Source organism: Nycticebus coucang, chromosome 4, assembly GCF_027406575.1.
Source record: "Nycticebus coucang isolate mNycCou1 chromosome 4, mNycCou1.pri, whole genome shotgun sequence".
NCBI classification, from domain to species: domain Eukaryota; kingdom Metazoa; phylum Chordata; class Mammalia; order Primates; family Lorisidae; genus Nycticebus; species Nycticebus coucang.
The window spans coordinates 38053400-38075467 of NC_069783.1; the positions used below are offsets into that span (position 1 = coordinate 38053400).

The 22068-nt window shown below is 39.6% G+C and overlaps 1 protein-coding gene across 1 annotated transcript in view; it reads left to right on the forward strand.

Annotated features, from left to right (window-relative positions):
• TMEM178A (transmembrane protein 178A) overlaps positions 1-21866 on the forward strand; it is a 60965-nt gene extending 39099 nt beyond the window's left edge. The window contains exons 2-4 of the mRNA XM_053589632.1: positions 5748-5861; positions 9245-9382; positions 20898-21866. Coding sequence (XP_053445607.1) covers positions 5748-5861; positions 9245-9382; positions 20898-21139 — 494 coding nt within the window. The 3' untranslated portion in view covers positions 21140-21866. The remainder of the gene's footprint in view (positions 1-5747; positions 5862-9244; positions 9383-20897) is intronic.
• Positions 21867-22068: the final 202 nt, after the last annotated feature.

A 22068-nucleotide genomic window follows, 5' to 3' on the forward strand; every position in this document is an offset into this window, starting at 1 on the left:
CTTTCTGAAGCTACACACCCCTCCTTGCTTTAAACCGTGGCTCCAGCTTCCCTGGTCCAGCAGGAGGCTCTGTCTGGGGCAGGTGTAGTGTAAACCAATTACTCAATGTTCTTCTCACTCTTCTGCAAAGAATCCATGAAGGCTTGCCACTGTGCTGGCTAAAATGTTAATAGATATTGATCTTATTCTTAATTAGTTTGGGGGTACCTTGATAATAATGCTTCTCATCCTGGTATGTGGTCTTATAGTTCTCCCCCTCATTCTCCACCATGCAGTAGACATAGTCAACAAGGTTCCAAAATAGGAAACAGGGTATTTCCTTTCTTTTCTGAAAAGCTGGCCTCTGCCTCCAGGTCATTCAACATTTCGGGCTTCCCTACAAACTCACCTGGCCTCTGCTCTGCTTCCATCTCCATGACCTTCATCTTTTTCTTTCGGAGAGGCAGCACCTTGGGCATCAGGCTGACCGGGGCAAGAGCAGCTCACACTTGGTGCCTCTCATTCTCAAAACCTTATGTAACCTGTCTGTGACATAACCCTTTGCAAATGCTGTTGAATTCAGTTTGCTAATATTTTGTTGAGGATTTTTGCATAAACATGCATAGGAATATTATGTAATTTCCCTTTCTTGCAGTATCTTTGGTTTTCATATCAGGGTAACACTGACCTTATACAGTGAGTTAGAAAATGTTTCCTCCTCTTCTGTTTTCTCTTTTTTTCTTGAAGAGCCTATGAAGGATTGTTAATTCGTCTTTAAACATTTGGTAAAATTTACCAGTGAAGCCATCTGGTGCTGGACTTTCCTTTGTGGGAGGTTTTTTTTTTTTTTTTTACTAAGTTAATTACCAACTCAATCTCTGTACTTGTTATAGATGTATTCAGATTTTCTGTTTCTTCTTGAATCAGTCTTGGAGCTTCTATATTTCTAGGAATTTGCCATTTTATATGTATTATCCAATTTGTTGGCATGTTTTTCTTTTTTTTTATTTCTCTAAGATCATTAGTAATAGGCTCTGTTTCATTCCTGATTTTAGTAACTTGAATCTTCTGTGATTTTATCTTGGAAAGTCTAGTTAAAGATTTGTCAGCTTTATCAATCTTTTCGAATAACCAATTTTTGGTTTTGCTTGTTTTTTTCTATTTTCCTATTCTCTATTTCATTTATTTCTACTCTAATTTTATAATTTTCTTCTTTCTCCTCTGAATTTAGTGTGCTCTTTTAATTTTTATTCTAGTTTCTTAGGGTGGAAAGTTAGGTTACCAATTTGAGATCTTCTTTTTTTTCAATGTAGGTATTTTCAGCTACAAATTTTCCTCTAAGCATTGCTTAGAAGCATTAGCTGCATCCCATAAATTTTGGTATGTTGTGATTTTGTTTTCATTAATCTCAAAATGTTTTATAATTTATTTTTGTGTTTTATCCTTTGACTCATTGGTTATTTGGGAGTGTATTGCTTAATTTCCACAGTTTTATGAATTTCTCAAATTTTCTTCTCTGATTGCATTGTATCAGAGAACTTACTTTGTATGACTTTCATTGACACTTTATTGACCTTTTTTGATTGCCTATGGCCTAGTCTGGAGAATATTCTATGGGCACTTGAGAAAGATGTGTATTCTGCTGTTGTTGGGTGTAGGGTTCTATAGATGTCTTGTGTTCAATTGGTTTATAATGTTCAAGTTCTCTGTTTCCTTGTTGATCTTCTGTCTAGTTATTTTACTGCTTTCGAAAGTTGGGTATTGATATCTCCAACTATTGTTGAATTGTCTCTTTCTCACTTTAATTCTCTCTATTTTTGCTGTCTTTTGATATATTTGGGGGCTTTGTTGGTAGATGCATAGATGTTTATAACTGTTACATCTTCTTAATGGATAAACCTTTTACTATTATAAAATGTCTTTATCTCTGGTAACAATTTTTGTCTTAAAGTCAAAAGTTTTGTTATTATTATTTTTTTTTTTTGTAGAGACAGAGTTTCACTTTATGGCCCTCGGTAGAGTGCCGTGGCCTCACACAGCTCACAGCAACCTCCAACTCCTGGGCTTAAGCGATTCTCCTGCCTCAGCCTCCCAAGTAGCTGGGACTACAGGCGCCCGCCACAACGCCCGGCTATTTTTTGGTTGCAGTTTGGCCGGGGCCGGGTTTGAACCCACCACCCTCGGTATATGGGGCCGGCGCCTTACCGACTGAGCCACAGGCACCACCCAAAAGTTTTATTATTTTTGAATCTAAATGTTCTCTTTTGAACATTATATAATTGGAGAATGTTATTTTACTTACAATGTCAAGCTCAGTCTTTCTGTTGAAGTGCTGTGTACTCTAGTTTATAGTTAATATAATTCCTGACAAGGTAAGATTTGTAGCTGCCATCTTGCTTTTTATTTCTATAAGTCATATGCCTTTTTGTTTATCTGTTCCTTCATTAATGTCTTCTTTTGTGTTAAATAGATGTTTTTTAATGTAGCTTTTTAATTCTCTCTTTGTTTCATTTACTATATAAATTTTATTATTTTCTTAGTGATCACTCTATGGATTACAACTGACATCTTAATTATTAACAGTCTAGTTTGGATTTATACCAATTGCATTTCAATAGTATATAAAAACTTTGCTCCCTTATAGTTTATCCACTCGCTCCTCTTTTGTACTGTTATTATCATACAAATTACAACTTTATACATTGTATGTCCATCAGCAGAGACTTGTAATTATTGCTTTATGTCTTTTATATGAGATGGGAGAAAAAAAGAATTACCAAAAAAAAAAAAATACATTTATACCATCTACCATCTTTTATGTTTACTGTGTCATGGCTTTTACATGTATTCTTTAAATGTTCATGTGGACTTAGTTATTATCTCTTCATTTCAACCTGAAGGACACCCTTTAGTATTTCTTATAGGGCAGGTCTGTTAGTGATGACACATTCTTTCAGTTTTTGTTTAACCAGGAATATCCTAATTTTTCCATTATTTATAAAGCATAACTTTGATACATACAGAATTTTTGGTTGACATATTTTTCTTTCTGTGCTTTGAATATGTCATCCCACGCCCTTCTGGCCTCCTTGGTTTGTGATAAGAAATCAGCTGCTAATTTTTTGAAGATTTCTCTTATGTGATAAATTGCTTTTTCTTGCTGCTTTCAAGATGTTTGATTCTGATGTGTCTGGGGGTGGGTATCTTTGAATTTATCCTATTTTTAGTCCCTTGAACTTCTTAAATATGCACATTTATGTTTTTCACTTATGAAAAACAAATATGGGAAATTTTGAACAAGTATGCCTTCAAATTTTTTTTTTTTATTCTCTCTCTTTTTTTTTCTGGAACTTTCACTATGCTAGTGTTGGTATGACTGATGGTGACTCACAGGTGTCTGAAACTTTGTTTATTTGTCATCACTTTTTTCCTTAATTTTTCTTAGACAAGAAATCTTGTTGACCTATCTTCAATTCTATGCTTTTTTCTTACCTATTCAAAAGTTCTTTTGAGACTCTTTAGTGAATTTTTCTTTTCTATTGTTATATTTTTCAACTCCAGAATTCCTGTTTGGTTTTTCTTTTTTAATTTTTATTTATTTATTTATATATCAATAGTTCTGTCACTTTACTGATATTCTGTATTTGGTGAGACATCATTCATACTTCTTTTAGTTCTTTGGATGTGATTTTCTTTTCTTTGATCGTATTTGAAACTGTTGATTTAAAGTCTTTGTCTGGCAGGTTCTGGGATTCCACAGTGATAGTTTCTAGTGACTGTTTTTTATTTTTCTTATTTCTTTGCTTGTCTTGTACTTTTTGGGGGAGGGGCAGTTTAAATACAATAATGTGGCAACTCTGAAATGAGATTCTTCTCCTTTTCCATAGTTTGTTGGTATTTTTGTTGTTGTTGCTATTTATTTGATGATTTTCCCAAACTAATTCTCTAAAATCTGTATTTTTTGCCATATGAGGCCCCTGAATCCCTGCTTGGTCAGGTTAATGGTAAACTAATGATTTCGCCGAAATGCCCTTAACCTCTTGGAACCAGTAAGCATTCCAGTCTTTGCCAATAGGTTCTGTGTGTGTGTTGGAACATGACTTCAACTCTGTTGTAGCCTCCACTTCCTTCTTACACACAGTTTCAAGGTCAGTCTGAGGATGCATATCAAATGGAATGATAGATACAAATGTAAGCTATTCCTACATTTGTGCTCCTTCATCTGTCAATGTTCTCATCCCGGATTGTTTGACCTTTGCAAACACAGCCATTTTCTGATTTACAAACAGCCTACTTTATATGTAAGCAGCTAACTTATATAACTTAGACTTCACAATCACTGCCATGGGGACCACATTGAAAAAAATGAGGAAAAAAATAAAAGTTTGAGGGTTGAGAGGATTTGTGGTTTTATTTTTTAAAAACCTTCCAAAAGTCAGAGATAGTTTGGTTAGTGTTTCTCAAAGTGAGATTCCAAGACTATCTGCATCAGAATTAATTGGGATGTTTGTTAAAATTCAGGTTCTTGGTTCCATCTCCAAACTTTGGATTCAGAATATCTCATGTGGGGTCCCAGAGGTCACATTTTTAGCAAGTCTCTGCTAGGTGATTGTCATGTATGCTAATATCTGAGGAACTCTTTAGGGAAGATGATCCTGTGTATATATTTACAGGAGAGACTCACTGACTTATGATGCAAACTATGCTCAAATATCTTCTTTATTCACTGTCTGATTTTTAAAAAAAATTCACTTTTACATTTACTCAGATTCTACTAATTAGAAATTTATTTGCATTTGTGAGGATTTTTTTAAACAGCTGCCACAGTCAAAGGACTAACCTTTACTCGGTATCTTTTTAAAAATTATTTTAATTAGGTTACATGTATCCAAACAATTGGCCAACATGATTTACACTGAGAGAAGACAGTTTTGTGTGTGTGTGTTTTTTTAATTTTAAGAGAGGGTAGATACTTTTCATTGGGTTCTGAAGTACTTAGGAGAAGAGAAGAATAGATCTGTGTTAATTTATACAATAAAAGCATGGGCTGGGGTGTGTGTGAGGAGCAGAATGTATTAGATAAACCAGTGGGTACACTTGCTCATATCAAAATAGTATGCTTAGACCAGCAATACAACCAGATAAGAAGAGGAAATTTTCTTCTTTCCCCCTTTCATTATTACCCTTTTCTTCAAGATCCAGAATTCAAATCAATAAAATCATGTTAACGAATGACATCATTATGCTCTAGGGTTAAATAGGGTTTTGTGGGTTGTCTAGAGACATAATCATCACCTACATCACTTGGAAGGTTCTCTTTATGGAAAAAAATGTCTTCTAGTTTCCAAATAACATACTTCTTAATGGACCTTTTGATGCTACCCATTTGAGAATTTAGAGACTGGATCAAATTCAGATGCGTAATTTATTTGCATTAATTCAAAATTCTCTGAACCATCTGTATATTTTAGGGCATTTCTCTTTAAGGAGTTTTGTGTTTTGGTAAAACAAACTCAGTATTGGAAAACAATTAGGGGAGTACAGATCCTTACAAAATTTAATGTATTCATAAATTAGCATGATTTTAAAAATGACTTCACATTTTAGGATTTTACTGCTCTGATCTGCCTCTGTTAATGAAAGTAATCAAGAGCGTCCTACCCTTTCTACCATACAATCCAGTTTAGGATACATTATTCTGCCTTAGGTCTCTAGAATTCTATTACCAATGGGCAGACTTGTAAATCTCATTTCTTATTTCCTTCAAGGTATTGCGCAGCGATGCACAGCTATCAAGTACCACTTTTCTCAGCCAATCCGCTTACGAAACATTCCTTTTAATTTAACCAAGACAATACAGCAAGATGAATGGCATCTGCTTCGTAAGTATTTCTGAGAAAGATTCAGAGAGGAAATGATATCTTTCTGAACAAAAAGTATTCCCACCACCCTTCTCAGATTTGGACCAAAAGATGTCCTTATCTTCTGCGATCCTCTGGCTTCGTCAGACTCAGAGAAGATCATTCACTAAGCTGTGAACATAGCTAGATTGCCAATAAAATGTGTGAAAACCAGGTGTGAGTCCTGGTTTGAGGTAGGTGTGTCTGTCTGCCCTGGTGGCATCTGTACACAGCAGCATACGGAATCTTTGATTTGTTGGGCACAAGGACTTGCTCTCCCCCTTTTCTTAGTAAACCAAGGAGATTACCCCTTAGGTGCTCTATTTGGTTTTGTTTATTTTGACTGTTTACCTCAGACCTTAGTATTTTTGCTAAAATATCTTTATGAGTGTATGTCATAATTTTCTCAGAGGGTGTCTGCATCTCATTGAAAGAAACTACTCTTTTTCACTGTCAGGAAAATGTGAAACTCTCCAAAGGAGCATGTAGTATGAATCCAAAGAGGACCGATGTTTACCTGAAAACTGTTGGTTCAAGCTGTCTGGTGACAGCTCACAAAAGCAAAAAACGACAGCAAATTCTTTTGGAGTTTACCCTCCTTAGAGGTTGACATTCCTGTTTCCTAATGAAATAAGCAGCCAGGACTTCAGGATCTTGTTCAGGGACCAAAGTCACTGCAGAAAACTAACCAGAATCTCCTTCTCTAAGTAAATTCCTCTGCATAGTAAAAGGCTCTGTTTTGAATCTCAAACACATGAATGGAAGCTGTTATGATATTGCCACAGCAGTGGTCTAATATTATAAATACATATGATTGGCAACTTTAGGACTTGGAAAGCAATCGGATAACATGTAGTTTATTTCTTAATAGTATGACTTCCTGAAAGTTCTTTCTTGATGGCAGATTTTTAACAGTTATTTCTTGGTAGATCCAAATTAGAGTCTTAGCTAAGTATTCTCATGTCTTAATTATTATTAGTATTTTTTGAGACGGAGTCTCACTCTGTTATCCTGGGTAAAGTGCAGTGCCATCATAGCTCACAGCAACCTCAAACTCTTGGGATCAAGAGATCCCCTTGCCTCAGCCTCCTGACTGGGACTACAGGTGCCCACAACAACACCCAGCTAATTTTTCTATTTTTAGTAGAGACAGGGGTCTCACTCTTGCTCAGGTTGGTCTTGAACTCCTGAGCTCGAGCAGTCTGCCCACCTTGGTCTCCCCCGAGTGCTAGGATTACAGACGTGAGCCCCTGCTCCCGGCTCTTCTGTCTTAATTCTTTATGAGCATGCTTGCAGTTCTTTGCCTTAGTCATCTGCCCAGAGTTGCCACATAGTCACTGCAGTTTGGTCAGGTGAGAAAAGATCATCACAGGATCCTGAAAAAGAAGCTTAGCTCTTTACTGTAAGAGTTTGTACCCTGTTATTGCCAAGCAAGGCAATATTTGAGCACTCTCCTCATAATCCCTTTTTGGGAGTGTCATGGAAAGATGCTTTTAGCAGTTTCATGTATGGCTCTTTCTAAGAAAGTAACACTTGGTGATCTGTACATTTACTGGATAAGCTTAACATATATGGTACTAGTACACATCCTGTCTGAACCTTGTACATTTTTGTAGTCATAGAAAATAGACTGTCACTCAAGCCACAGGGAAGGTGGTTGTTGAGAGGTTGTTAAGAAAATAGTGGCTGAACTATTATTATATTTCCCCTGGCTCAGATGTGTATGTATCCAAACTATTTATACGCTCAACTTTAAACTCAGCATTTTTAAATTATTGCTGCCCCTCACTTTGCTTTGACCTGTCTAAACTTACTTTTCTAGGCAGAAATGCTGTTTTAATTTGGATGCTCTGAGATGGAAATGAGAAATCCTCTTTTAAAAAAGCTGGTGGTCTGTGTGTGGCTAAGATGCTAGCAGCAAGACAGGAAGCTACTGTAATCCACTCTTCATGCAGCAGCCCCGAGGTGTCCAGGAGCCACACAAACATACCCCGAGGTGGCAGCTGCCTGGTACTTCTACCTTAGCAGAGCAGCCCACACTCCAGACAGTGCAGTGTGCTCCTTGCTTGGCTCCACATGTTCATGGGTGTGTGTGATCTACATGAATTTGCCCACACCTGTTTCCTGGCATCAGGGGAAGCAGATGTATGTGTGGGATCTGTTGTTTTAAGAAGGGATCTAAGAAATTTAGCTAACAATAATTTTTTGAGACAGGGTTCTGCTGTGTTGCCCAGGCTAGAGTGCAGTGGTGTCATCATAGCTCACTGTAACCTCAAACTCCTGAGCTCAAGTGATAACACCTGCCTCAGCTTCCCGAGCTGGGACTACAGGCATGCACCACACTGGCTAACTTTTATTTTTGTAGAGGTGGGGTCTTGCTATATGGCCCAGGGTGATCTTGAACTCTTGGCCTCAAGCAATTCTCTTGCCATGGCTTCCCACAGTGCTAAGCCACCATGCCCAGCCTTAGTTATCAACTTTTGAAGTTGTCTTTGTGCAAAAAAAAAAAAAGAAGGAAATAGAAAGAAATCATAAAATATCCAGAAGGTAGGCAATGAAAGTGCTGCATTAGCAAATGGTGGCCAAGTGTGTACAGTACGTATAGTCCTTCCAACTCTTGGCTTTGCCAAGGTGTGCAAAGAGCTAGATTCCTGCCTCAGTGATCGTAACTGTGTTTTTGCAATCGATGAAACTTGACAGTTGGGCGTATAGTGGATACTGGTGCCATTGGAATGGTCCCTCCTTCACCTGGTCAGTGGGGCTTGGGCTGTGGGACCTGTGCTTTAGGGAGAGGGCATCGATGAGCTGATGTGTTAGAGGAGAGGCCGTTTGTGAGCAAATGTCTTGTGTATGCACTTTAGGCCACTATTTCAGTCACCACAGTTGCCTTCACTTTCTCAAATCCTTTTTGAAAACAGGCAGGAGTAGATGTAAATGAAAAATAATATCATTGGCACCCATGGTGCTCCCATAAAGCCTGTTTCACTGTAGCTCACTTTTTAGGCTCTTTCTCCAAAGCCAGGTTAATACAGCCACTGTGGTGGCTGTCAACTACATTTTCATTGCTCTTAAGGCTACGAAAGATATTTCTCAAGCCTACCTCATTCTCAGTTTACCACGAAACTTGCCATCTATTGCTCAGGGTGATCCTGGGGTTGCCTTGTGGTCTGTTCTCCACTTGGCCCGGCCTCTTTGCCTCTGACCCCTCACTGCCCACACCCTGTCTTATCCCCTCATGAAATACCTGGGAAAGGAATTTCAGCTTGTCAAGTTTCATAATATGCTCAAAGCTCTTCATTCTCTAATTCTCAATGACTCTCCTGCCTCTCCTTGATTTTGGATGTTGGTTTCTGTTTTGAGATTAGATTTGAGAAGGATCACTGCCGGCTTCCTGGGCATGGCCGTGGCCGTCCTTCTGTGTGGCTGCATCGTGGCCACCGTCAGTTTCTTCTGGGAGGAAAGCCTGACCCAGCACGTCGCGGGGCTCCTGTTCCTCATGACAGGTACGCTGAGCTCCCCGTCTGGGAACCCTGCTCCTCAGTGCAAAGCTTCACTTTGTCTCCCTGTGAATTTTGTTTTCACCTGAGAAAAGCAACCAGAGGTCGTCTGGCCTCGGGAAATACAGGATTTAAGGAAAACAACAGTGTTACAAATGCAGCCCGAGGGGGTTTGTTTGCAGGCTGGATGGAAGTGTGTTGGGTTTGATCTCCATGGGGTTCAGGTCTATTTTTCCTGTCTCATTCTTTTCTACCATGCCCCACCTCTGGCCTGGACACTTGGCAAACTCAGGCCATTTGCTTATCAGGAGCCCTTAAGGAGAGAGAAGGTGAGGGGACCAGCACAACCCTTCTCCCTGGCTGAAAGTTAACTCTGCCTTGGTGATGGTGTCGTTGGTGTCACTTTTACATACAAAACACTCATTTATTTCACTCTGCAGATATTTTGTGAGAACTTACCATGTCCCGGGCACAGCTGCGGGTACTAGAGACACACAGTGGAGAAGGCAGGCAAAATCCTTGTCCATTTTTCTTGTGTGCAGACATAAACAGTGATTTAGGACAGTGATCAAAGCTGTGAAGAAACTAAACAGGGTGACGTAGAGACTCAGGAAAGGCCTTGCTGAGGCAGTGACTTCTAAGCTATGCTGTTTCATGAGAAGCGGCCAGCGGGGAGCCACCAGTGCCAAACCCTAGGGCAGGGTCCGCGTGTTTTAGAGCAGTGGTTCTCAACCTTTCTAATGCTTCGGCCTTTAATACAGTTCCTGCGGGTCGCGACAGGTTGAGAACTGCTGATTTAGAGCCACAGAAAGGAGACCCAGGGAGTGAAGGGAAGGACGGCATTACCTGAGGTGGGAGAAGCAGGCGTGGTTAATTCTTGGGGCTCTCTTAGTCATGGTCGAGACCTAGGACTTGAAGCAAAGGATGTCAGAAGCCTCTAGAAGGTTTTAAGCAGATGAGTGACTTGATCTTGGTGAAAGAGATTGCAGAGGAAGTGGGCTTGTTGAGACATGGTTAGCAGGTGAAGGCTATGTTTGTCTAAAAAAGAAGTCAGGAACTGAGTCAATGGGTGATGTTCACTGAAGGTCATCCTCGGAAGAAATCTTTCCTTCCTTCTCCCCCTACACACACACACACACACACACACACACACACACACAATATTGTATTAATGGCTAGTGAATGCCAAATGAACAGTTTCCCAAGACATATCCAGCATCAGAACTAATACTACCCTAGATAGAGCACCATTTTTAATAAGCTCATTTCCACTTGCCTGGAGTTTTGTTACCCAAGTGCCCATGACTGGACTCTCCAGACTTCTCATGGGACTTAGTCCCGTCTGTGCTAGCTGGAGCAGGAGGTGGCAACATCCTTCGAGGACTGGGCTATTTTCTGTCTGGCTGCCTCTCAGGGCCAGCAGGTAGGGGATGCTTTACTGTCTGGTATGATCATCCGCCCTGTGGGCTTAAGGGACCCACCTCACAGGCAGGAGCCCCTTTTCTACTCTGAGAACTGGCCCTGAAACAGGCAGCAATCTGGAATATGGGCCATCATCCCAGACATACTGACAGATATCCAGATAGCACATGGATCCTGGATAGCTCTAAGCAGAGAAGCAATTTAGGTTTTTCTAGACTTTGGTAAATACACAGTGGCTACCAGAAATGTAGCTCCTGGAGGCTGACAGTTGAGTTTCTGAGGTTTGAAAGGAAGATTTAGACTCTCCAAATCAGGCCCTGGGTTCCTGCCCAAAGGATGTGTTATAGAGTAAGCATGCCAGGGCAGCAGAGACTTGGAGAGGACTGTGCTGCCCAGAAAATTCCTTTAAGCCTCTTTTGGGGCTAATCGTCATTAAAAAACTTCCCCATTTTCTCTTCTCTCTGCATTAGTTGAGCCCCCATTTCCCTGACCCTTGTCCCCAAATACATCAAAGAAATGCAGACCTAGAAAGGCATCTTATCACACGCCCTTCTCAGGAAAATGAGAGAAGCTCTGCACTGCACAAAAACCTCAGTAGGAGTAGTTCTTAAAGGACACTTTTAATATAGGTAGTGCATGAATAATTTAGGATACTCTCAGCATCTAAAACAATTGTTAGTGTTAAAATAAATCACAAGAGCATGAAAGCCTAGTGAGTGCTCCTCGGGGGCCCAGGGTCTGGTCTGGTTTTCAATGAAAGGAAGGTGAAAGTTCAGCGCTGAGTGGGCACAGAGGAGAGCCAGGGTTTTCCTGGGGCAGCTCTACCTCTACTGCTCTCAGCCTTTATTTCTGATCCCTCAGTGGACTGTACCTCTGGGAAAGACTGGCTCAGGGGTCCTCAGGATTGATCATCGAAAGCCTTTAAGTAATTGTTGAAAACAACAACAATAACAAAACAAGTAAAACATTATAGCCACAACAACCCAAACCCACAAGAAAGCCACAACCACTACATTAAAGAAAAAAGGACAAAAGAAAATCCCCAAACTCATGAACTGGACGTTTGATGACCAGTCCTGAAGGACAGACAGATGCAACCTGTCCTATCTGTGTCTGTTCATTCTGGTCACCCAAACAGTAAGTATTAGGATAAAAGGGAAATCTACATACAGATCCAACGCCTGAAAATAAAAAGACCTTGTTTGAGATATCTCCCTCAGTCTGAACCAACTCTTGCCATGTATTTGCCTCAACAAGAAAAATTAAAGAAGAGAAAAAGGAAAAAACATGTTTGGGATGGCTGATCACGTGGGAACTATTTAATCTTCGGTGCTTCCACTTAAACTTATACCATCCACGTTCCCCATGTTGGTGGGCATTTGGGTTGTTTCTACATTTTGGTGATTATAAATTGAGCTGCAACAAACAAAATTAATTAGCAAGCTGTGATATGTATATACCATGGAACATTATTCAGCCATTAAAAGATATGGAAACTTTACATCTTTCATATTAACCGGGATTGAGGTGGAACGCATTCTTCTTAATAAGAGCATCGCAAGAATGGCGAAGCAAGAATCCACTGTACTCAGTCCTACTATGGAGGCAGTAGATAAGTTAATACAAGGTGGGGGGAAGGGGGTTGTGGGAGCTGGCAGTGGGGGGAGCTGTTGGGGGAGTCTTGGTCATGGTGTATGGCATACCTTTGGGAGCGGGACACAATTATAAGAGGGAATTTGTCTAACAGATGCAATCAGTGTAACCTAATACTTTGTACCCTCAACGAATCTCAAGCAATTAAAAAAAAAAACCCAAAAAACAAAAAAAATTTCCCATGTTGTTACATTATTCTTGTACTCACTGCTTTTAAATAGGTGCATGTTCTTCCGTGGAATGCTGTTCTGGGTTCATCTGTTCTCTTGTTATGAGATTTAGGAAGGTCTGTTTTGTTTTTGTTCCTACAAATAATGCTTTGAAATTTCCTTTGTAAACACACAAGCTAACCACATCAGTCCCCTGCATGAGACAAATCCTCTATAGAACATTGACAGGCAATAGCAGGAAATGAGAGCAAAGAAGGGTTAAAAAAATTGATTTTAATTAAGCAGAATGTCGTTAGCAGCTCAAGGCAGCACCCTTCCTGCAGATTTTGATGCTAAACTTAGCTTGCTCTAATGTGCTGCCATCTTCCTTCTCTGCCTAAACTTACTAGCCATACCTTCAGTGAAAAACATCAGTGATGGGACAGTTTGAGTTGTTAAAATGGAAACTTTGGAACAATCTTTCTACTTCTGCCTTTTGCACAGAGAAGGTCTTAAGTCCCCACATGTGTCAATGCACATCTGGGAGCCAGGTTTCACCCCCTTTCCTCTTCTCTGGGGCCAGGCAAGGGGTCTTTCAGCAGGGCCGAGGCAGGCTGCAGGTCCCCCAGGGCCTCCTCACATTTAGCCTGTTGATGTCCTGTCCTCTCAGGTGACACACAGGCACAAAGGCTACTCAGAGCATTGAGGGAATAAAACTCTCCTCTTCCAGTTGTCAGCTTCTGCCCCTTACTAGACTTTGCTGCCCTCAGCGCACTGGGAATGAATGTTTCCATCAACATTAAGTGATGCATTTTATCAGTTTGCTAGAGTAATATAATTATGATTGCTATAATTTAAATAATTAATATAAACATTTTAAAGGGTTAATTTATTCAATGCAAACATTCTTCAATATAATTTTTAGGTTTCTGTTGTAGGATTTCTGTTATATTTTAATACACCAGGATTCTCAAAAATTGGATAAAGTTTGGGCCTACGTTGGTGGGTTCTCACTGCCTCCTGGATTCCTTCTCCTTCACAGACTGTGCCCTGAGCTGCGATTTCTATTTTGGAAGGTCACATACAGCCCTTCACACTCCTGTCTTGACAGCCAAGAAGGAGGAAACAGAGCCCAGGCAGCACCATCCAAGCTTCAGGGATGGTTAACCCCCATCCTGGGTTCTTCATTCCTTTATTGCAATGTAGCCAAATAAAAAAGACTCCACTGTGGTAGATGTATTGAATTATCTACGCTATCCACTGCCTGTGACCTAACAATACAGGTCTATGATAACCTCAACTAAAACCCTTGGGGCCAGATCTATTTTGGAATTCAGGATTTAAAACATTTTAATCTAGAAAAGTAATATGGTGCATATATCCTACATTATTTAACACCCTCAGCAAGGCGTGGGGTAGCATCTTGAAATCAAATACATTAACATTTTTGCAGTTAAATGTATGAATATTCACACTAAGCAGTATCAGTAAAGACTATAATCGCCTGTGTCAGATCAGGCTAGACTTTGTCACTAAATGAGATCATTGCCATCTTTCAGAAAAAGTTAGGTATTTTTTTGGATTTAGGAATTGCATATTGTAGATCTATTTGTGTGTATGTTTGAGGTTTTATCTGTCTCTATTTGTCCTGCCACTCCTCTGAAGACAGCCTAGGAATGGTGTTTTGAGTAATATGTGTGAAAAGCGGTGTGAGGCATTTTCGATGGGAGAGCAGAGAGAGAAGAATGATGGGCAGGTCATCTTTTGAAGGAGTGGGGAAAAAAATCAATGTTTCTGCCTTTGGGTGTTGTAGTTATGTTATTTATCAAGCAGGCTAACTAGGGTGAAGCAGCTTCCACTCCTTTCAGCCTTTTAAGTACATCAAAAAAAGAGTGGTCAAAAGAATGGGCCCAGTTACCTTAATTACATCTCAGCTTCTGGCCACAGGCACCACAGAAATTTTAGGGTAGGAAATTAGGTTGAAGATGTGGGGTGGCAGCATAAATTTACTTCTGTCCTGATCCAGAAATATCCCTTCTAGCCCTGTAATTCTATGATATCATGGTATCTCCTAATTAAGAATATTGGCAGAAAACCTTTTAATATTTTATAAGAAAAGTAGTTATATACAGGGCTTGTCAGGGAGCCAGTAATTATTCACTCATTTAAAGATGCTACCAGCAGTAGCCAGGACCAAACTTGGAACTCGGGAACCTCTGTGTCCCCTGGGGCCACCAGCTGGGTTAGAGAATATCAGGAGAGAAGCGGAAGGGACTGGAAAGCCTCAGAGAAGGATCCCAGAAAGCACTGTTAGATTTTGAATGCAGGGATGGTATTGTTAATCTTTTTATACTCCGTTAATATACCTTGAATCAATTAGATTGCTACTGATGAAAATGTAGCATTATCTGAAATAACTTGCTATGTAGGTAAGTGGTAAGCTCCACTGCGGTCCTTTGGAGTGAGCTGGCTCTTAAGGTGGAAGAACTCAGCGGATCGCAGGACTCGGCTTTATTCAGCAGGTCTTCTTGACTCCATGTGCTCAGCTCTGTTAGACTCTACGCAGAATAACAAGACGTCGATGGGGTCCCTGCTGCCTTTCCCTGAGATGCCTACTGGACAGTGGAGTGGAAAGAACACATTAGCTTCCAGATGACCGTAATGTCCAGCTAAGTGTGTCTGTGACCCACAAGAACTCGTGAAACTGCCCCTAATGCAGTCAGAACTAGTCTTGGACATACTTAGTAAATAATTACTAAATAACTGATTAAATATCACTTAAAATCGTACAGTCATGCTAAGACCAATAAAAAGAGAATTCTGTTGCAAGTACTGTTCCTTATTCTCCTCACCCCCAGATTGATATCGTAGTGACAAGCTGCACTCCACGGAAGAAAGGGTATGAGATTTGGAGGAACACTAGGCTTGAGGCTTTGGACAAGTCCTCCTAAGCCCAGGTTTCTCAAACATAGAACAAGGATAATACAATCTATTGCAGTTACCTAAAGGGATGTTGGGAAGATTTAAAGAAAGAAATGTATGTCACAGAACTGTAAAAACTACAGAATAACAATGGTGATAGACAAAATGTATGGTGATTACTGTATACCTGGGATTTCCCCATATATTGTCTCATTTAACACAATAATCAAATAATGTAAGAATTATCAAAAAAAGAGATACACAGTAAGCAGAGCAAGCAGACAGCCCTCAGAATGGGAGAAGATATTTGCAGGGTATAACTCTGACAAAGGTTTAATAACCAGAATCCACAGAGAACTCAAACGCATCAGCAAGAAAAAAACAAGGGATCCCATCGCAGGCTGGGCAAGGGATTTGAAGAGAAACTTCTCTGAAGAAGACAGGCGCAAGGCCTTCAGACATATGAAAAAATGCTCATCATCTTTAATCATCAGAGAAATGCAAATCAAAACTACTTTGAGATATCATCTAACTCCAATGAGACTAGCCTATATCACAAAATCTCAAGACCAGAGATGCTGGCGTGGATGTGGAGAAAAGGGAACACTTCTGCACTGCTGGTGGGAATGCAAATTAATACATTCCTTTTGGAAAGATATATGGAGAACACTCAGAGATCTAAAAATAGATCTGCCATTCAATCCTGTAATTCCTCTGCTGGGCATATACCCAGAAGACCAAAAATCACAACATAACAAAGATATTTGTACCAGAATGTTTATTGCAGCCCAATTCATAATAGCTAAGTCATGGAAAAAGCCCAAGTGTCCATCGATCCACGAATGGATTAATAAATTGTGGTATATGTATACCATGGAATACTATGCAGCCTTAAAGAAAGATGGAGACTTTACCTCTTTCATGTTTACATGGATGGAGCTGGAACATATTCTTCTTAGTAAAGTATCCCAAGAATGGAAGAAAAAATACCCAATGTACACAGCCCTATTATGAAACTAATTTGGGACTCTCACATGAAAGCTATAACCCAGCTACAACTTAACAATAGGGGGAAGTGGGAAAGGGGGGGGGTGGGTAGAGGGAGGGGAATCGGTGGGATCACACCTGTGGTGCATATTATAGGGGTATTTGCGAAACTTGGTAAATGTAGAATGTAAATGTTTTGGCACAGTAACTGAGATAACGCCGGAAAGGCTATGTTAACCACTGTGATAAAAATGTGTCAAATGGTTTATGAAGTGAGTGTATGATGCCCCATAATCATATCATTGTATACAGTTATGATTTAATAAAAAAAATTAAAAAAAAAATAAAGTACAAAAAAAAAAGAGATAGAAATATGCTTTTTTTATCACTACACACACATGTACACATGATGTTATAGATTGAGTTGTGTCTCCATATAGATTCATTTCTTGAAGTCTTAACCCCCTCCATTACCTCAGAAGGTGAGCATATTTGGAAGTAGGGTCTTCAAAGAGGAAATTAAATTAAAATGAAGTGATTATGGAGGACCTTAACCCAACATGACAAGCATCCTCATAACAAGAGGAAATTTGGACGCAGTTACAGAGGAAAGACTACATGAAGACAGGGAGAAGATGGGCATCTATTTGGGCACGCCTAAGCCAAGGAGAGGGACCCTAGAAGACGCCAATCCTGCTGACTCTTTGATCTCAGATTATAGCCCCCAGAAGTGTGAGAAAATACATTTATTTTTTATTTTTTTATGAGAAAATACATTTCTGTTGTTTAAGCCACTCAGTCTGTGGTGCTTTGTTAGGGCAGCCCTAGCAAACTCCTACACGTGAGTACTGTAAGATGCGCCTGTGGAACCTAAAATAGAACGCCACAGTCTTAACACTGACCCCAGATGATTGATCCAGCTACAGTTGAGTGTGCTTTCATCATTCAAGCAACACCCTTTCCTGATGTCTTTGAATTTAGAAGGATGTTTTTCTTTTTCAAATGTCTTGAATAGGTTAGGCTTCTTTCACAAAAGCTGGTTGGAAAAGTTGGGGAAGATGCTCTGTCTCCTGTCAGTACATTTCATCACAGTTTGTGATGATTACAGAATCATCACACTCGCTCCTGCCCGTCCGCAAACACTAGCTGGGGCATGAGAGCTATCCATTTGTGAACTTTCTTAGTGATATGGGAGTCTGCAAAGGCAGAGCCCTTAGATATGCTCTTCTTATTCTTTCCTCTTACTAAGAACAGCTTTAAGAGCACCTCAGAACGTGAAAAGATGTTTCAGAAGGACAGACTGTGGGGGCATTTGTGGGAAGGGGGACCAGCAGAGAGGGGATGTCTTTGGGGGCCAAAGGCCTGCTCTCTGCTACTCTCAGGTGAGTGAATAAAGGCAACAGGAAGTTAAGCAAGTTTTCACCAAAGTTTGGAGAGTACCCTATTTCAAAAAGGACTTCTGTGCCACAGAGATGCATATAAAATTGCACGATAAGACAAAACAAGTAATAAAAATAAGACAAAGGGACAGCCGGGTTAGCAAGGCAAGATGGATCTGAATGTGAGATTAGAAGCAAAAAGCATACTATGAAATCCCACATTTTTGATCATGGTGGGTTACAGATCTTGTTTTGGGGAGCTTTAGTTTTCTGGCAACATGGACAAAGAAAGAAATTCTATTAGTGATACCATTCATGGGGTCCATGAGGTAAGCAAAAGCTAATTATCCAGGGAAAGTACAATCAATCACCCATGACATTGAGGGCTAAGAGAAATCTTCATCCTGTTTAAATTCTCAGATTAAATCGTTTCTTATAATCCTTTCCTATTTAGCATGAACTGGTGGTGTAATGCTAAAATTCATTTTTCCAAAAGCAATTTCATGGAGTTGGCAGGGTAGAGGTGCTAATAAGATCAAAGTTTAGTATAAAATTAGAGAGACTATATGCAGAAAGATAAATATATAGGACATTCCATTTTTATTTAATTGCATAATATTGAGTATCGGGTTCAGTAGAAAGTTTTAAGAAGTGTTCTTGTTCCATGTCTTCTTTGGAATTACAAAAACCATACCAATTTGACACTTTTAGGGACTTTGGTAATCAACTCTCCCCCTTGTCTTTCCTAGGTGAAGAAACTAAGGCTCAGAAAGGTTAGGGAATTTCAAGGTTGTACAATGATTAGTACAGCTGGCAATTAGAATATGTATTTTTTGCTTCCCAACCCAATGCATTTAGATAGCAAAGGATGCTTAAAAGTCTAAGTTTGAATTTAGGCTTTCCGAGGTCATTAACACCATGTTACTTGTAAAAAATGCTTGCTTTTAGGCATTCAGCTGCATGTGAAAAGCTAAATGTAGGCTAGAGTTGTTTTTCCCATGAATAGGTCCTTGCTCTGTTGTTATATTTTACCTGTTGATACTCCAGAGTGATCAATTTTTTTCTAACTGCCTCATATTGTTCTATTTCTAGCACTAATTAAAAGGGCTTTCTTATATATAAATACTGTTTTTGGTTTGTGCCAGTGAAAACATTCACGTATGTATAAGAACATTTGCTTTTCCCTAAGTTTCAGAAAAGCAGTGGAGTATTCTTTTCTGCATGGTCTATTCCTTTATGAAACAATTATTTTCATCTTGATTTTCTTTTTTTTGGAGAACTCTAAGTGATAGGTTTGCTGGAGTAAAGTGAAGCAAGAACAAGAAGTTAGAAGATAAGATGTCATCCTTTTTAGAAAAAACAGAAGCACAGAGTAGGAAATACCACATTATCTCAGATCCAGTGTCCTTTAATTTAGAACATTTATTTTCCAAATACATATTTAGAAAAGGATTCAGGCAATGTATCCTTACATGAGTGAACGGAGGCAGAATTCTAACACTTTAAAAATGGCATTAAGGTGATCTTTATTTCCTATAATTTGCTGTCTGCTGTAAATTTGTTTTTCTGCTAGCATTTCTGGTCTCTAAAGCTTTAGGTTAAAAAAGAGGGGGAAATCTGCTACTTTTAACTGTTTCTTTTCAGTTCCAAAATCTGTGTCTTTGTTTCCTGTGGAGAAGCTGCATGTACCCCTAAGGATACCAAAGCCATTTCCCAGCAATAGATAGTACCTTTATCGTACACAAGGATAAACCAGACAATGAGGAAGAGATGTGTAGGATTCAGAACAGAGCTGGACATTCTGACCCTGATTTGGTGCCAGCTCCTGTTTTGATTACTCACCTTCAACCTAGCAACTGCTTCATTTTTGATCCCATTCCCATCCCAAAAGAGCATCCTTGGTGGTGGTGGTGGGGGTCCCCTTATAGGAGAATATAAGTGTCGACATCTTTGGAGCACCACATGAGTACTGAACATCTGTGTTTGGGGCTTATGAAGCATTTCTATCAGAGTTCTGATTTTACTATTCTATAATAGAAGGCAATTATACATGCATGTATTGGTATAAAAAAGTAAAATTCGCAGTCTGTCCATTTTCCTTATGTCACCCCAATTGCCTATATTCTGAATGGTTGAAGTATGTAATGTTCTTAGCTGTTTTACATCAATTCCACTTCAGTGGTCTTAATTATAATATTTGAAAGCATTCACTCATTCAAAGAAAACCGTTTGTTGAGGCCTAGTATATGCCAGACTCTCTGCCTTATTTATAGGCAACATGATTAATACTTACGATAATGATAACTGAAAAAGAAAGCAGAATTTGTCTAATGACTGCAACTGTAGAAAAATGTGCCAAATCAGATATAGAGCAAAGGGGAATGAAAACTATGTTGTAATAGATTTGAGTGATTATAGAAGAATTTTTTTCTTTATTTAGAGTTTCATTAAATTGTTTTTAAGAACAAGAACAAAACTAAATTCACATATATGTAACGATTCAAACCAGATAATTCTGTATACTTCCAGTTTATTAGAGTTTCCCTGCCTATCATTTTCATTTCTGTATCTCCAGTCCCTAACCCTGGGTCTGGCACATAGGAATTTTGTCCGTGTTTGGTGAATGAATTAATTCAAGCGAAAGAACTGTAGAGCCTTTATGGCAGTGGTTCTCAACCCATGGGTCATGACCCTTTGAGGGTCAAAGGACCTTTCACAGGGGTTGCTTAAGATCATTGGAAAACTCAGATGTTTACATTACCATTCATAACAGTAGCAAAATTACAGTTATGAAGTAGCAATGTAAGTACTTTTATGGTTGGGGGTCACCACAACATGAGGCACTGTATTAAAGGTTCGCGGCATTAGGAAGGTTGAGAACCACTGCTTTATGGATTTGCAGTGATTACCTCACTGGTTGATCTGATTTTCATAAAGTCCTGTCTGGCATTTGCCTTGCAGCAGGCCAAACTGAAACTAATCATTCTGTTCTCTTTGTATTATTTACAGGGATATTTTGCACCATTTCCCTCTGTACTTATGCTGCCAGTGTCTCTTATGATTTGAACCGGCTCCCAAAGCTAATTTATAGCCTGCCTGCTGATGTGCAACATGGCTACAGCTGGTCCATCTTTTGTGCCTGGTGCAGTTTAGGCTTTATTGTGGCAGCTGGAGGTCTCTGCATCGCTTATCCATTTATTAGCCAGACCAAGATTGCACATCTCAAGTCTGGCAGAGACTCCACGGTATGACTGTCTGCGCTCAGGACCCGTCCACAGAGCCGGAGATCCCTGAGGGAAGTGGCGCCGAGTTCACGTCCGGATTCGAAGCACAAGGCGGTCTTTGACATTTCCAACCTGTTGCCTGCAGCCTTTTCTGGATAACTGCTAGAAAATCATGCAAAACCTCCCAACCTTTCTAAGGACAAGACTACTGTGGATTCAAGTGCTTTAATGACTATTTATGCTTTGACTGTGAGAATAGAGAGCAGCGCCTTGGGGCATTTCTAGGTGTAGAAAAAGAGGAAACTGCAATGGAAAAATTTGTATGGTTTCCATTTATTTCAGAAGGTTTGTATATAACAATTACCCGAGAGTCATTTCTATTTGCAAAAGGATTCGTAACAAAGCGAGTATAATTTTCTTGTCATTGTACCACGCTTGTTAAATTTTAATGCAGCATCCTCAGAACTTGTCCGAACGGTGTCTTGTGTCAGCACCAAATCTTCGTGCATTATTTGTGGATGATGTTCCTTGTCACAGGAAGATTCTTCTTCTGTTGCCTTATTGTTATTATTTTTTAATTGAAGTCTCTTCTCTGTCTTTGTACTGGAATCGAAATCACAAGAAACCGAGATCAACCGTGTTTAAGAGCTAATCTGTGACACTATGCAGTCGCGTTTGAAGTCCTATCTGGTGTTCAACCTCTGTCTCTTTATGTTAACTGGATTTCTGCATTAAATGACTGCCCCCTTGTTAATCTCCGAGTGTTCTCCTATCTTTTTGCTGTGCCTCCCTAGGCATACCAGACAGATGGGAACTCTGTTGTTTTTATAAGACTCTTCATTAGGCTCACTAATTGCTTCATTTCCATTAGGTTGGTCATTATTATTTATCTTTGTAGCAACACACTTGCTTTTGACAAAAGATGTCTTTTTTTTTTTTTTTTAGACAGGGTCTTG